Source organism: Anser anser (genome assembly GCF_964211835.1).
Source record: "Anser anser genome assembly, chromosome: 11".
NCBI classification, from domain to species: Eukaryota; Metazoa; Chordata; class Aves; order Anseriformes; family Anatidae; genus Anser; species Anser anser.
In genome coordinates this window covers 5,179,201-5,193,684 of record NC_139732.1, presented here as the reverse complement: position 1 = coordinate 5,193,684, position 14,484 = coordinate 5,179,201, and the positions used below count along the sequence as shown (strand labels likewise).

General features: G+C 35.4%; 2 protein-coding genes across 4 annotated transcripts in view; one reads left to right on the top strand and one right to left on the bottom strand.

Annotated features, from left to right (window-relative positions):
- LOC310905659 (uncharacterized protein) overlaps window positions 1–14,484 on the bottom strand; it is a gene marked incomplete at its 5' end in the record, with an annotated part of 135,646 nt that overhangs the window by 11,082 nt on the left and 110,080 nt on the right. The gene's annotated exons all lie outside the window — the stretch shown is intronic.
- The window catches only part of ITFG1 (integrin alpha FG-GAP repeat containing 1), a 73,223-nt gene that overhangs the window by 14,340 nt on the left and 44,399 nt on the right, over window positions 1–14,484 (top strand). For both annotated transcript variants that reach the window (XR_014589191.1, XM_083852222.1), the window contains exons 7-8: window positions 7,317–7,375; window positions 9,260–9,344. Coding sequence is in view for 1 of the 2 variants with exons in the window: in XM_083852222.1 (XP_083708348.1) it covers window positions 7,317–7,375; window positions 9,260–9,344 (144 nt within the window). In the remaining variant the exon portion in view is untranslated. The remainder of the gene's footprint in view (window positions 1–7,316; window positions 7,376–9,259; window positions 9,345–14,484) is intronic.

Here is a 14,484-nt window from a genome sequence, read left to right as displayed (position 1 = left end):
GTTTTGCCTAATCCTTCTAAAAGATTCCTATCACCTCTACTATCTGCTTAGCAGTTATTAAAATTGCTATAATGAAATATCTCAAAGGCTATTCCTTTTGAAGGTTTTCATTATATACTGATAATACGATATTTTTATGGTAATCAGTTGCAAATAGATGAAAAGTAAACTGGTTCTGCCTCAGTATTTTGTTGGGTAGGGAAGCATGGAACATGAAAATGTGTTCTGAAAATAATGCTGAATGTGGTCATTTTCCATTGCTTGAAACAACATTGTTGGTTTTATTATAAAAATAAAAATTTTCTGTCAGAAGACTCGTGTGTGAGTGCTAAAAACCAGAGGAATAGTCCAACGTGGCCTGCATATTCACGTGCATAACCGTTTGGCATAAAACTAATTTAGAACTTTTCTATTTAAAAGATGCTTTTAAATTTGTACATATGTTTTTTTCTGTAGTCATTCTTAATAATGAAAAGGGATTTAAATGCTTAATTATATTGTTTATAATTGTTTATCGTCTTCCTTATTTGCTGTTCTGGTAAACATTTATTGCATTTGAAAAAAAAAAAAGATGAAAATTGAAAAGCAGAAATAATCACAGAATCACACAGACTTGTTAAGGTTGGAAGGGACCTCTGGAGATCATCAGGTCTAGCCTCCCTGCCAAGCAGGGTCACCTAGAGCACATTGGATAGGAATCCAAAATCTCCTTTATTATAACCATACTTCATAAAGATTTGTAAACACAAATTAGCTTGTTCAGAACACACAAAGTGCTTTTGGTTTTGCTTAGATTTTTTGGAGGATGAAGTGGCTGGAAGTGGTTCCTGTAACTACTATTTCATGTGACTAGCAACACAAATCCACAACAACTAATTTGTAAATTCTTTAGTGTTGGTGGTTGTACTTTTTAAATGTATTGTAAAAGCTAAATTATTTCAGGTAGGCAGTAGATGTATTACATGTTATCTAGTATACTGCTAATGCCAACTTGACCAGACAAATCTGAATAACAAGTGATAAAAGGTTGCTGTACTTGAGTGGAACAACTTATGAATAGAGGCACAAAATGTATCCAATAGTAAGGTTTGGCTTGCTATTTCCTTGTAGTAAAGAAATAAGACTGGCTGTATATAGTATTTTTGTATAAAGTTAGGTTTGTGCATAATTGAAATGTGTGTAGGGACTAAAAAAAGCTGTAATGCAGTGATATTGTCTATTTTCAAATTGAATTTACAGCAAGGACTTCTAGTTCATTACATTATTTTATATGCCGATACATACAAGCAGATAGATGATCATATCCACAAGTGACTTCTAGTTAAATGTTGCACATATTAGAGATGTGCACTGACACAACTAGTCCTCCACATAAATGAAAAATCTTTCAGACATGGTTGGCATGCACACGTGCACATTCTAATTGGTTAACACCTTGTTTTGTAAGGAGAAAGCTCAGACTGCTATTCATGCATTTTGATAGCACTTAAAAGTAAGGGCTTTTTTCTTTATTAACTGAAGGTTCTGAAGGAAATGTGAAATCAAGCTATAACTTAAGAATATTGCTTATGCCCTGGTGGTTTCTGAAGATAACTATAGTTGCTGGAGGTTTTAATTTTGAAGTAAAGGCCTCTGACATTAAACAGAAAGGTCAAATCAGTTATTAGTGAAATGAACACTCTATCTATAAATAGTACTGTTTTTTATAACACTCAAAAGTGAAGGAAAAGGACAAGGTTAATTAAAAGTGAACTTGAAGCAAATTCTGTATAGTTTGGCTTTGTTGTAATTTCTTAGTGGTGCTAATAAGTAAAATTAATGTTTGGAAGTAGGGTTTGGAATACTATCTGCTTTAGTAAGCTTGTCTGAATTTTTCCAGTTGGGCTGAAGTCTTCCAAGCTCTCTAGCTCTGTGTTGATCTTTTTCTAACCTTCAGTTATACTTGCTGAGCCACTTGCACAAACTGAAGTGGGGGTAGAGCTGGTTTAGAATTTGGCAATTTGGGCCAAATTTTTATTTTTCATAGTGACCTAGCTCTTTTTTTTTTTTTTTTTTTAGTAAGAATGAATGCTGAATTCAGTGTTTGGTATATGTATTTACTCTTGATTAGTAGTACTAGGGATTGGATAGCAGCATTTTATTACTAAGCCAATTAAATTAAAGAATAGCCAAATTTCCTCACCAAATCACCTTTAAGGGAAAGTGAGGCTGTGAGTAAAATGATAGTGTGATTTTATGTCATAGCCTGTGTCAGACGTCTTCTGTATTATGTATTTAGTATATATTTAGATTTGGTTTTCAGTCTCATGGATTAAAATGCTGGGTAACCTCCGTGATTTTTTTCTTATTTCTAGGGTGTTGAACTGGGTTTACGAATTTTCCCATTACTTGTGTTGTTTTTGTTAACCATTGCCTGCTAAATCAAAAATAACAGAACATTTATATGTGACACACGTCACTTTGCATTTGTTCAAGAGAAACGTTTCCTGCCTGATGATGATGCTTTTTCATAGTTCTAGCCATTCAATTAGGCTGTAAGCATTAAATTTTGGGAAATCTGATACGAGGACATTCCACCATCCCAGTTATTAAGGATTTTACTCATCTTTTCTACATCATGTCACAAATGAAGAAGTGCCCTTGCAGGCTTAGTCTAGTGGTCCATGCAATTGACCCAGTGTTCTTTCTCTGGCAGTGGCAGTAGGAGAGTGGCCAAACTGAGTTTTTTTTTTTTTCTTCCTCTGGATCATTTTCAGTGTGTATCTCTAGAATCTATAACAGTCTGAGGGTTATACCTACATGCCTACTGTTTTTGGTATCCATTTATATATGTATGGTTTAGTGAAATTATCTGAAGAATCACTTTTATATTCTGTAAATGATAAAGATTCTTGAGCTCAAGTTTATTTCATTTTATAACCTTAGGTTATAAATATCTCACATTGTGCTGCCATTAAGTTCATAAGCATTTGAACAGAGCATATGGTCCAGTACTTAATACTGTATCTGTGCTTACAGAACTTACAGATCTATGTGCAAATGGTTTTGTTTTCTTCAGCTGAAACTGTGGCCACAACTGCTTCCAAAAGGCAGTGGGGCAGCATATCTTTAAAGTGACATTTCCGTAGCATTTGTAATACGAGATGCATCCCTTGTAGGAAAGAGGTGCTGAGTTTTCATGGCTTTGCTAGAAGCAAAATTGTTGCTGTTTTCAAGATAATTAGTGTCTTAAAATATAAAGTGTAGAAATGAACTGTGTATCCCTTCATTGTCATGTCATCCGAGTACTGAGTACGTATCTTAATGCATTTGTTGGTTCCATATATTCTCCTGCAGCCCTCCTATATTAAAGAAGGTGGTAATGATAGGCTAAGGAAATCTGTAGTAGCAGTTGTGAAAGACACCTGCTACAGACACTCCTTTGGGAAGGAGATGCTTGCCAAGATTACTTGCTATGGCTGTATAGAAAAATATATTTATAAATATCACACATTCTTAATGGACCCCCCATCTCACGAGTTCTTGTTCCTAACAACCGAAAGCATATATAATAAAGTCAGAATCTTAAAATAAGTTAGGTTGGAAGTAACCTTTGGAAATCATCTGATCTAAAGTACTGTACCAAGCAGGACTGGGTTTTTCTAAGGCTTGGTTTCTTTCCTACAGACTTGAAGAAAACATTTGCAATTCTAAACTATACAAATTTGTAAATTGTTATTTGAAGTATCTAAATAACATTGAGGTATTTTACGCTACTTTTGTCACAAAGAAATGTTCTTCTTATGCATGCTTTGATATCTATGATATTCTTGTTCCAAGTAGAAAGCTACTTTTAAATACTGAAGTTTCATTTTACTCCAGTGCCAAAGGATTTAATCACAAAAACATGCATGAGAATTTGAAACATGTAGTTTGTAAGCTGGTTTAAGGGGGACAATTGGCATTAACATAGCAGGTGAATTGGTTCAGCTAGTTCTAGAACTACAGGAAGCTTTCCTATAGCTGTATTAAATTGGGAAATATGGGGAATATGGGAATGTGGGAAATCACGGCTTGTTGCTTTACCTTAGAAGCAGCGTGGCATTAGCTCATCTATACTATTTATGGAAGATAGTCTATTTTTGGCTGCCTTTGCAATTTACCAGCGTGGTGTAATATTACAGTAGGCCTGAGCTGCTTTGGTGTGACGGCTCAATTGGCCGTGTAGCACATAAACAACAAGTTAGGGACAAGGAGGGACAGAGGGGTGTAGCAGAGGAACAAAGGGCAAAAGTAATTTACTGGCTTCCAAGAGATTGAGGGTTGCTTGAGCAGTGGGAGGAAGTTCAGTGTGAAAAAGGCATGTTGCTGAACTTCCTCATCTTAAAGCCACTGTAGTAGGTGATGCTCAGCACTGATACTGATCTCTTGCAAACCATAGAAATCTGCAGTTATTGAAAACATAGCTCGGTTTTCTTACTCTCAAACCATGAAACAAGCATTCATACTAAAATACCTGGTTTGTTCAGTGTCTGAACAAAGATTTTAAATCCGTAAACACCTCCACTTCTGAGCAAAGTAAATACTTGAGACATTTTAAATTACTGTCTTTCTATTACCTCTTTGTAGTTTGAGTTACATTTAGTGTCTTGATTTATTCCTCCTACACTGCAGATAGCTAAATGCACTCCGTGCGTTTATCGTGTGACAAACCAGCTACTGTGGTCCCCCCCCACCCTTGTTTAATGTTTATTTTAAAGCTATTGAATCTGGTCCTAACATCTGAGATTTTGTGCCTGTTGCTTCTTGTCCTTCTCTATTATGTCTGGTCCCTGTGCAATTATTTCTGAATATTTCTATATACTTATGAAATCACGGGGGGGGGGGGGGGGGGATGCAGAGGAAAACTAGCATAATCTGCTCCTGACTGAGGATGAGGGGACAAACGGGATTTTTTTAATGCATAAGAAAAATGCACTGCAAATCACTTCTTTTTCTGTTGTTGTTGCATGTTCTTACAAAGTAATATAGAGTACCCTTTCATGCCCTGTTCCACATAACTCCCTAGTACTTGAGTGAGCGGGTAGTGGCTGTTGCTGGAGGTCAGGATTGATAGCTTTGCAGTTCACTGGGCTGTCCTTGTTGCCCAGTCCCTGTTGAGTGCCTGGCTTTCTGTGACCTGTTGTAGTTCTGTCTGGGCTGAACAATAAGGAATGTCTCTTGTGTCAAACATGGCCATTATATTTTCTGAGGAGCTGTAACTAATACGTTTACTCTGTAAAGCTCAAATGAAAACAAGATATATTTCTGCTTATGAATACTTTAATTCCTAGTAATGTTTATGTGACTTCCCATTAATATGTGAAGAACATCAATTTATCTATTTCTCTCTTCTGTTTTAAGGATAGGTGACGCTGCATTTACCCGTTGAAGGAAATATTTTTTGTTACTAAGAAGTTGGCATGGCATGCTGCATTAATATAGATTTTAAAACTAAGAATAATTAATAAATAAAACTCCATCGCATGTTAAATTAGTTAAGAGAGAATGCTGTTTGATTTTTGCTCTTCTTATTTTTAATGAACTTAAGGTTTTAACTGTAAACGATTTAAAGAGCTAAGGACTTTGTAATATTCCCAGCATAACTCATATCTGCCTTTTGTGGTGTTTTCTACCATAGAAGCATAACTGTGTTGCATAAAAACTTGATGGATTTATTTAACCTAGTAATAACCAACTATTCAGAGCTAGATTTCTAGCAGAATAGTATTAGGTGAATTATGGCTTGTATTAGCAGCTGTGCTATTTTGTCTAATTCCGGGAAAGTCACAAAACATATAAGCATAGCATTACCAGCAGGAATGCTGTGTTAATGGTCCCCAGGATCTCTCCTTGCACAGAGGACTGGGCAGGGAGAGGACTGGCTTAGCAATTAAAGGTGAGAGGCCAGAGCTGCAGTGCCGGAAACTGAGTCAGAGATGTTTTGGGAAAAAAACAGGCACAGTGCCAACCAAAATGTCTGCAAAAGGTTAGGCAATCTATTATATTTGCTAATCAAATATTGGTCATTTGCTGTGTACTTAAATATAATATTGAAAGAGCCTGTTGTGGCATACTCTGTATGTGACGTAGTCCATAACAAATTGCAGTGCAGATTACAGCATGAATGTACTACAACCCTGCTTGAAATACCTATTGGATCATTTAAGTCTTGGAAAAAAAAAATAGAAGCTTCCATTCTTCTGTGGTGTTTTCTTTTGTTAACAACCCCTTCCCCACACACAAATGTATTAGATTTTAATTTTTTTTTTTGTTTTATATCCAGTGGTAATCAGCAGTATTGTTTAATCTTCCTTCTACATGCAAGTTCAAAATTCAGAGCTTATAAATGCTTTTTAAGTTACATCCCTGGTATTTTCAGACCGTTTCTATGTCTTCTGACACTCTCTTCAAGAAATGCTTAAGCAGCAATAAAATTCATTCCAATGAAGCACATTATCATGATAAGGCTTTTCACATGAGTGCTCTAAAGGAAATTGCTATTTCAAGTATTCAGGGGAACAGAATTAACATAACTTCCATCAGGGAGGGGGAACCTGTAAGCAAAATCTTTTGTTTCCATTTTGTTGGTTTTTTTATTTGATATGCAGGTTCTGTTTTTTTTCCTTTTTCCTGGAAGACAGTACCCCTTGTTGTGCCATTTGAAATTCCCTGTACAGCAGTCCACCTGCTTATTCAGTAAAACACCTCAGGGTATGGCATTGATATTCTTTTTTCTTTAATTCATTTTTTTCTGCCCACAGAATAACGGTTGTGTTCTAACTCAAATAGTGATATTTTAAACTAGAAAGCAAAGAAGGAGGACAATGGAAAAGAAATCAAGTGCTTAAATTTTAAAGGGTGATTTTCTTAAAATCTTCAGTACACTAGAGATCATCCTTTTTTTTTCCTCCCTCAGGCTTTTTTCTTTTTTTGATGCCCCTTACAAACTTCTTTCTTCCCCTTCTCCTGAATAAGCTCCTCTTTAAGTAGGCATCATCAGATAAATTTTCTGAAGCACTCTTTTGTACTTTTTTCATGTTTAAAAGAATTTTGTGTAAAGGAAGCCTGAAACGTTTCTCCATCTTTTTCTCTTCCTGTCAATAGCATATATGTTACTTATGTATCCAAAATAAAAGGATGTAATAAAAGGCTGTTATTAGGTTTTCATTTTTAATTTTGACTTAAGAAAAAGTACACATCATTATATTTTTTTTAAGTTTGAAGCCTATTTCTTTATGCTTAAAAATGTTCTTCAGTTAAATGTTTTATTTCTCTTGTTTTTTCTTCCCTCACAGATTTGTTCCTTACTACGTCAAATCCACGCAACATTCAGTTTGAGACGTGGGTAAATAAGGTAAGAGAGAAGACTCAAATAACCATTCTGTTAAAATGCAGAAACATCAAACAAACAAAACATTAAAGGTTGTCTGACCTGCCCGGTGTTAGGAATGAGTTGAACCGAATTGAAGGAAATCTTTTAGTCAGCATACATTTCTCTGCAGGTTTTTTTAACATGACTGCAAAGGTAACCAACCAGATTTACTTTGCATGCATTAGCAGGACTCCTGCTGTGTCATCAGCTGTTGTAGCAATCTACTGACACTTAGCACGATGGTTTATGAAGAAATGAATGATAAGATTTTTCTAATTTTGTAGTCTCAAAGATTTATTTTTTTAAGCTTTCTTAGAACTGTGATTCCATGTTTTGGGACAGAGGTTCAAAATCTCACTCCTAGCCATTTGACTATGTACACAAGTTACAGCTGAGAAAATTCCAAGTCCTATGTTAACCAAATATCACAAGTGTAACTCAAGGTTGGGCAGAAACAGGTCAAATGATTATTTATTTAAGAACCTCATTGTTAATAACAACTAATGATATTAGTTGATTTGAAACTAAATGCATCCCTTAGACTACATGCTATCCTAAATTACTGTAGTTAAGAGTATTCACACCTGTGCATTAAGTTTACTTTTTTGTTATAGTAGAAATTGCTGAGTTCTCTTTGAACTTAAGAGACTTTTTGGTTTTTTTTGTGGGTGGGTGACTGAGCATTGATACAAGTGGCTCAGATTGTGGAGTCTCCATGTGAACATAGTCAAAAGCCACCTGTGCATGGTCCTGGGAAACCAGCTCTGGTGACCCTGCTTGAGCCAAGTGCAAGGTGGAAGAGCTGCCGGGGGAAGGGAATTCTACATGTGCTTTTACGTGGAATTACTGAGAAGGAAGTGAATAAGAACCACCATCAAGTAGCTTAGGGAAAGGTAAGATAACGAAACGAGTAGCTGCCAAACTTGGCATAGATCAAGTTGGGTAGGTCATACTGCAGACAGCTCATCACTGAGGGCATCTTGTGACACGTTCACTATAGCCACCTGAGGATTTCTCCCATCAGTGGTATCTGATGATCCCCCTTTCTTTCAACATGTGTATGTATAAGAATTCTGAGTGCAAGAATGAGAAAGGTGGTAGCTGGAGAACAAACCAAGGCCGTGTTACTTTTTGTTCATAAAGTCCACAGGCTAAAAGTCAGTTAACGGATTGCTGACTTTCTTCATTTTTTTTTTTATAACTTAGGTATATATAGTTGCATCTGTGTCACTTCATGAACTGATTGCAGTGACTACAAAAGTGGGCCTTGAATTATTTTACTTGGTTACAAAAACTTTAAATTTTAAATGGGTTTTGGTCCAGTTGTTATCCAATTTTATAATAAACAAGAATCCAGCACTCTTCTGTCTTTCTGATGGAAATATTAGAATATTACTTTCTGCGGGTCAGGATTTTAATAATAGACAATTAAAACAAGACCTGAACCAGACATAATGTAAAATCATTATTTCCTTAGTAGAAGGAAAATCAGAAGCATGTGTGTTTTTAAATATTATCTATAAAATTACGTGTCAGTGCATAAATACACATTAGTATTCAAAGTAATTAATGATTTAGATTTTGGTGCTGAAAACTCAGTCTGTTTCTAATAACATGCAAAAAAAAAAAAAGCGTGGACAACTCTATCTGAAGAATGTTACTATTGGATATCCATAGGATTCCACAAAGAATTAGAAATGCAAAAACTCAATTCCAGTATCCAAGCAGTGCAGTTTTCCATAGTTGAGCTTTCTCTTACCTATTTAAGCTCTTCTTTATTGATATGTATTTTCTTTGGTTTGAAAGTCAAGCTTTATCACTTGATATGCAGTTCAGTTTCTCCATCATCTTTGTTCTGTTTGATAGGATGGGAACTTCTCTAAAGCTGGAAAAAGCAAAGAAATACCCAGTGGTGTGGTGATTGTTGGGCAGTCTGTGTTTGCGGATTTTGGTGAGTTTCATTTTTCTAAACTACTCATATCCTGTGTTTCTTTTTTGTTGAATTATGAAGTTATTTTTTAAGGTGTTACATATATTTGCCTGTAAATCTTGAAATATGTAGGAATATTTTATTAATAAATTCAGCTAAATTCAACTGTGGCTTTTCCAGTACAGTCTAACTCACATATATCTACGTTCTTTCAGGCATTGTACCAGTATCAAACCTATTTTTATCAGATGTATTTTGTTTTTCATGATTGTGTTTTGATTTTTTTCTGAAACAAGCAAAACTTCCTTTAATGCACAGGTTTTTTTCTTAAAGCAGTTTGTTCAGAAGGTACAATTTAGCTTACAGTTTGTGTAAACAAAGAATTTAGGAACGTACTGAAATTCTAAATTAATTAAAAATGATTGTATAAAGATTGATGAAACAGATTGTAATATTTATAACTGAAAAATTCTGGGAGGCTTTTGGACAGAAGAAAATCTTAATTTATATGTAAATGCAACTAACTTTCACGAACATCTGTTTGCAAGGGTTAGTGAAAGACTATTTTTCTAGTAGAAAGTACTTTTTCAATTAGTTCTGGCTAATCAATGTGTGTGTCATGTTATGGACAACAGGAATGGTTGGTTTTGTAGTCCAAAAAATACTTTTTGTGTGTGCTCTAAGATAAGAAATTTGTGACCCAAAAAATACTACAGGCCTAATTCTGCTGACACTACTGTGTCAGTGACATCTATCTTAATAAAGAATTAATTTATTATACTTCATATATGACATTGTTGAGGCTGAGCCTGTCTTTAAACGTTGCCAAATGGTCGCCTTGTTGCATCATTTTAATTTTCAACAATTGTGACGTGGGGGCATGACAGCTTTTTAAATGAAGTCCAACATCGTATTAGAATGTGTCCAATTCTCCTGCTCTACTGCTGCTACTTAAAAGAATTCTAGAAAAGCTATTTCCTCACTTTTAACTCAAAGACATCTCTGCTGGACAGTTAGCTTTCCTTAGTCCTTTATATAACAACTGTGGATTAGTTTACAGATCATTAGTAAATGAAGTAAAAATGAAACCTGAAGAATGGTCTAGGTTCTTCCGTGAAATGTTTACCATGTTTTGTAAGTCCTTTTAAAGATTTTTTGTAATATCTTTTAATATTTACAAATATAAACACTTGTGTATAAATACTACATTTTTGCAATTAAAAATATTTTAAATATGTTGTTTTTTTGTAACTATTTTCCAAGCTGATGTTCTGAATAATGTGTCTTAATAAGTATTAAGCAGATATAGCAGATCTTTTTTTAATGATGGCACTGTGGAAAGCAATCTTCTTGTAGGATATTTTCATCTCTATGTTAGGTAGTTAATGAGCCCAAGTGATATATCATAATTTTAGAAATTTATCATAATTAATGGGGTTTTAATAAGCCGTGGGGTGTCTTTGCGAAGAAGAGAAGAATGGTTCAGATGTTAAAGTTAAAACTTTGAAAATGTGAATAAATTGAATGCACAGCACTCTAACAGTGCGGTACACTGTGCGGTTTTGGTACAGCCAAGGTTATGGAAGGCACTGGCTGGTGTAGTGATTGCAGCAGCAGGGAGCTGCCATTGTTTCAGAGTTCCATCACCAATTGTGTAATTCACTGCTCTGCTAGCTATCATCAAACTCATAGGGGAAGCATCAATATGAGGGTATAGCGGAACAATCTTTCCATTAATAAATTTAATGGGAGAGAACGCCTGCAGGAACTTAAGAAATGCATACAAATGAATGTAGAGGGACAGCATGTATGGCAACAAGAATAGAGAGGTGGGGAACAATCAATACCATCTACTGAAGGCAATGCTGGCTTTTCAGAGGCTGACTTCTTTGGAATTGGTTATTCTAAAAGATCTCAACCATTTCATTTATGAGAGAGAAGATAGTTATCTACCCAGTGTATCTTAGAGTATGAGGACCTTGCTCCCTCTTCCGGAACAGCTGCATTCTCACTATCGTCTTTATCTTCACAGGTGAATGCAGATGACACAAGCCCATCCAGGGTGAAAGAGGGGAGACACTTTAATGGTTTTTCTTTCCACCATCTCCTCAGTGGTGGGACATATTTTGATACAGCTCTTGCTATGTAGATTTTCATGAAACACATAGAAATGCTTTTCTCAAGGCATCAGTGCTGTTTCCTTGGCTGATGTGAGCTGATGTTCTCAAAATCATTAGAGGAGACAGATGCCTTTTTTGATTATCAGATTAGGCTTTATTGGGACACCTGTATAGAACTTTATAGGGATTATTTTTCTAGACCTTTTTGTGGCTGAGCATAGGTACGTCTTTCAGTTGCTTCTAATTAGCATGCAAAAGGGAAGCGTGAAGAAATCTGATGCAAGGACTCGTAGTTATGGAGTGCTTAAAACATGGCTGAAACACAGAAGACATTTCAAACAGGCAAAATATGCACAAATATGAAAGAAGGAATGTTCCATGTCCTTTGTGTTGAAAAATGACTGTCATATTATGTCATCTGTTCAGCTGCAGAAACGGAGGAGATTTGTATGGGAAAAGTAAAGCAGCTATCTTGCTTTGCTGTTTCTAGGAGTAGAAGTCTTTTCAAATGAAACTGCGGAGGGAATTGTGTGGTTTCTAGGTCAGCTTTCTGCAGTCTTTAATTGTAGAGAAGAGGAGGGAAGAAAGTTTAAAAAAAAAAAAGTGCTTTGTGGACTTTCAAGTAAGAATTGGATACAATAGGTTTTAGGCTGCCATGTTGGCAATAGAAGATAATTGGCTGCAGAGGTTTGAATCTCTGTATGTAGAAGATAAGGAAAAATTCCCATCTGTAATTAAGTCTGAAGGAACTAACTTGACAAAAGATTAGTACAGATTGTCAATGGCTGTATCCATGCTGGAAATGTTTTGATAAGGGAAAATAAATGTGAAGAGATTTGTGATATTAATGAAAGAAATTAGGTGTGAATGAACTTTCTAGGGGTTATTTTTTTTGCTTTGAAGCAGGTGTTAAGGTGGCTTTTATTTTCCCATGTCACAATGTTGATACGTGTTTTAATTTTCCTAAGGGAGAGAAAGGAATGCTGTAAGCATGTGTATGTTGATAGAGGAACCACGTTTCTTCTGACAGTTATGGAAATACTTACAGCTATGATTTTGAAATAACTATTTGAGTACAATTATGACTTCAGTATTTAATTCACCTTCTGTTGCAACAGTGGATAGGAAATTGAGTAGTGCATTATTTTTTTCTTCATCTTGCCAACATTCATTTAAAACAAGACAATGAATAATTATTTTCTCGTTGAACAAAGTTTTCGAGGATACTGAAGTCAATATACTATTAAAACAACGTGCATAAGTAATTGATATAATTTAAATTCTATGTTACTTATGAAGTGCAGTCTGATGGAAGTTGAATAATGCCCTACCACCTCCAAAAAAAAAAAAAACCTGCCTAAATACCTCTCTAAATGTAGTTATACAGTAATTGGAAGGAGGAAGCATAGTTTCATTGCAAAGGAGTATTTAAGTTGAGTTCTGATAACTTTCAATCCAGTATTTTTTTCTGCATCAATCTAGCAGCCAAGAGGCAAAATCTTGTGTTACCAGAATAACACTGCATTTACCCACTTTGCTGTGTCAGCATGTATTTAGAGACTTCAAAAGGTAGGCATTTATTGTACAGGTTTTGTGTGTAGTGAGCTAAAGAAAATGCCTTATTAGAAATGGTTTGTCGGACTTGATCTTTTTTTCAGTTTTCTGTTTCAAAAATGATGAAATAATGATTGTCATAAGTCAAAAGGAAGTTAAGGTGTGATGGTTGGCAATTTACATTGTAATTTGGCTTTCTGTAATGGGGCCTGAAAGAAGTTTCATTGCACAACCAATCAGACTATCAAATGATGTAAATGATTCCTCAGAGCAGAACCTACCATTGCTCTCGTGCTCCGCTTTGTGCATGCTGCAAGCATCTTCTCTGTTGACAGTGGGATACAGCTGCTGTAACTAGAAACGTGTTCAGTATACAGTCACAAGCGTGTTACGTTCCCGCCCTATAGTATTTTTAGCGTTGCCTCTCTTTTCTTCCCCTTTTTTCAACGTTTTCTGTATCTCGTAGCTGATGTACCAGGCTCTCTGTTCCCTAAAGGTCTCAAAAGATTCTATGTTTCTCTGCCACTTCTTAGTTACTTAACCGTGTGCACATTAAACTGTGGAGCTACATCCAGTCTAGGCACGAATTTAAGAGTATATCATTTGAGCTGCCTTTTCCTCATTTACACCCACCTTTCTATTTACGCACTGTTGTGCTTCTGCAGTCCAAGATTCTGATTTATTGATCATATGTACATCTAACAAAACATCTTTTGTTTCCGAAGGTGACTTAGTCTAACATTATGTTCTGTTTCCATTAAGTTTTATTTGAATAAACCTTCCCAACCATAAGTCTTTACCTGTCCTTTGAAGGGGGGGGAAAAAAGGTGGGGGTGGGAGTATCTTTGAGTAACATACTGACTGAGAAATTCTAAAGGCAGCTAGTTTTGGGTTAGATTCCTTTTCTTATATTAATTAGGTTGAACAATAGCTATCACGTAGAAACCATTTAGGTAAGTAAACATGTTTAAAAAAAAAAATTAAAAAAATCACAATTTGGTGATTCATGAGAAACTGTTACAGATGTTAGTGTATAATCTTAGTAGCTAAGCACTAAGGTACTAAGATTCCCTATTCCCGATGCACTCAAATAATGAATTTATATTTTTTCGTGGAAAAGATGGATACAAACATATGTTTGAATACCTATATATGTGAGTTTGTAAGGTCTACGATATTTCTGTATGTACATATGTTTATATGTGTATGTATATTCTAATGGAAAAATGGACAAATATAGGTGTACATACATGAAATACATGGTAATGTAGTAGACCTCAGGCTTTGTCTAAATTGGAACCTGTAAAATAAGTAGCCCCCGCTCTGTTACATGATGGTGATGATTTGTATATTAACCTGACTGAAGGACAGTGAACAATTGACAAAGTTGTATTGCCCTTTTTAAAATAAATCAGAAATGCTTTGTGACATGCTTATTACAAATGGCATTTCAATTGATGAAGGTGAGCAGAGCTGGGCACTAGAGA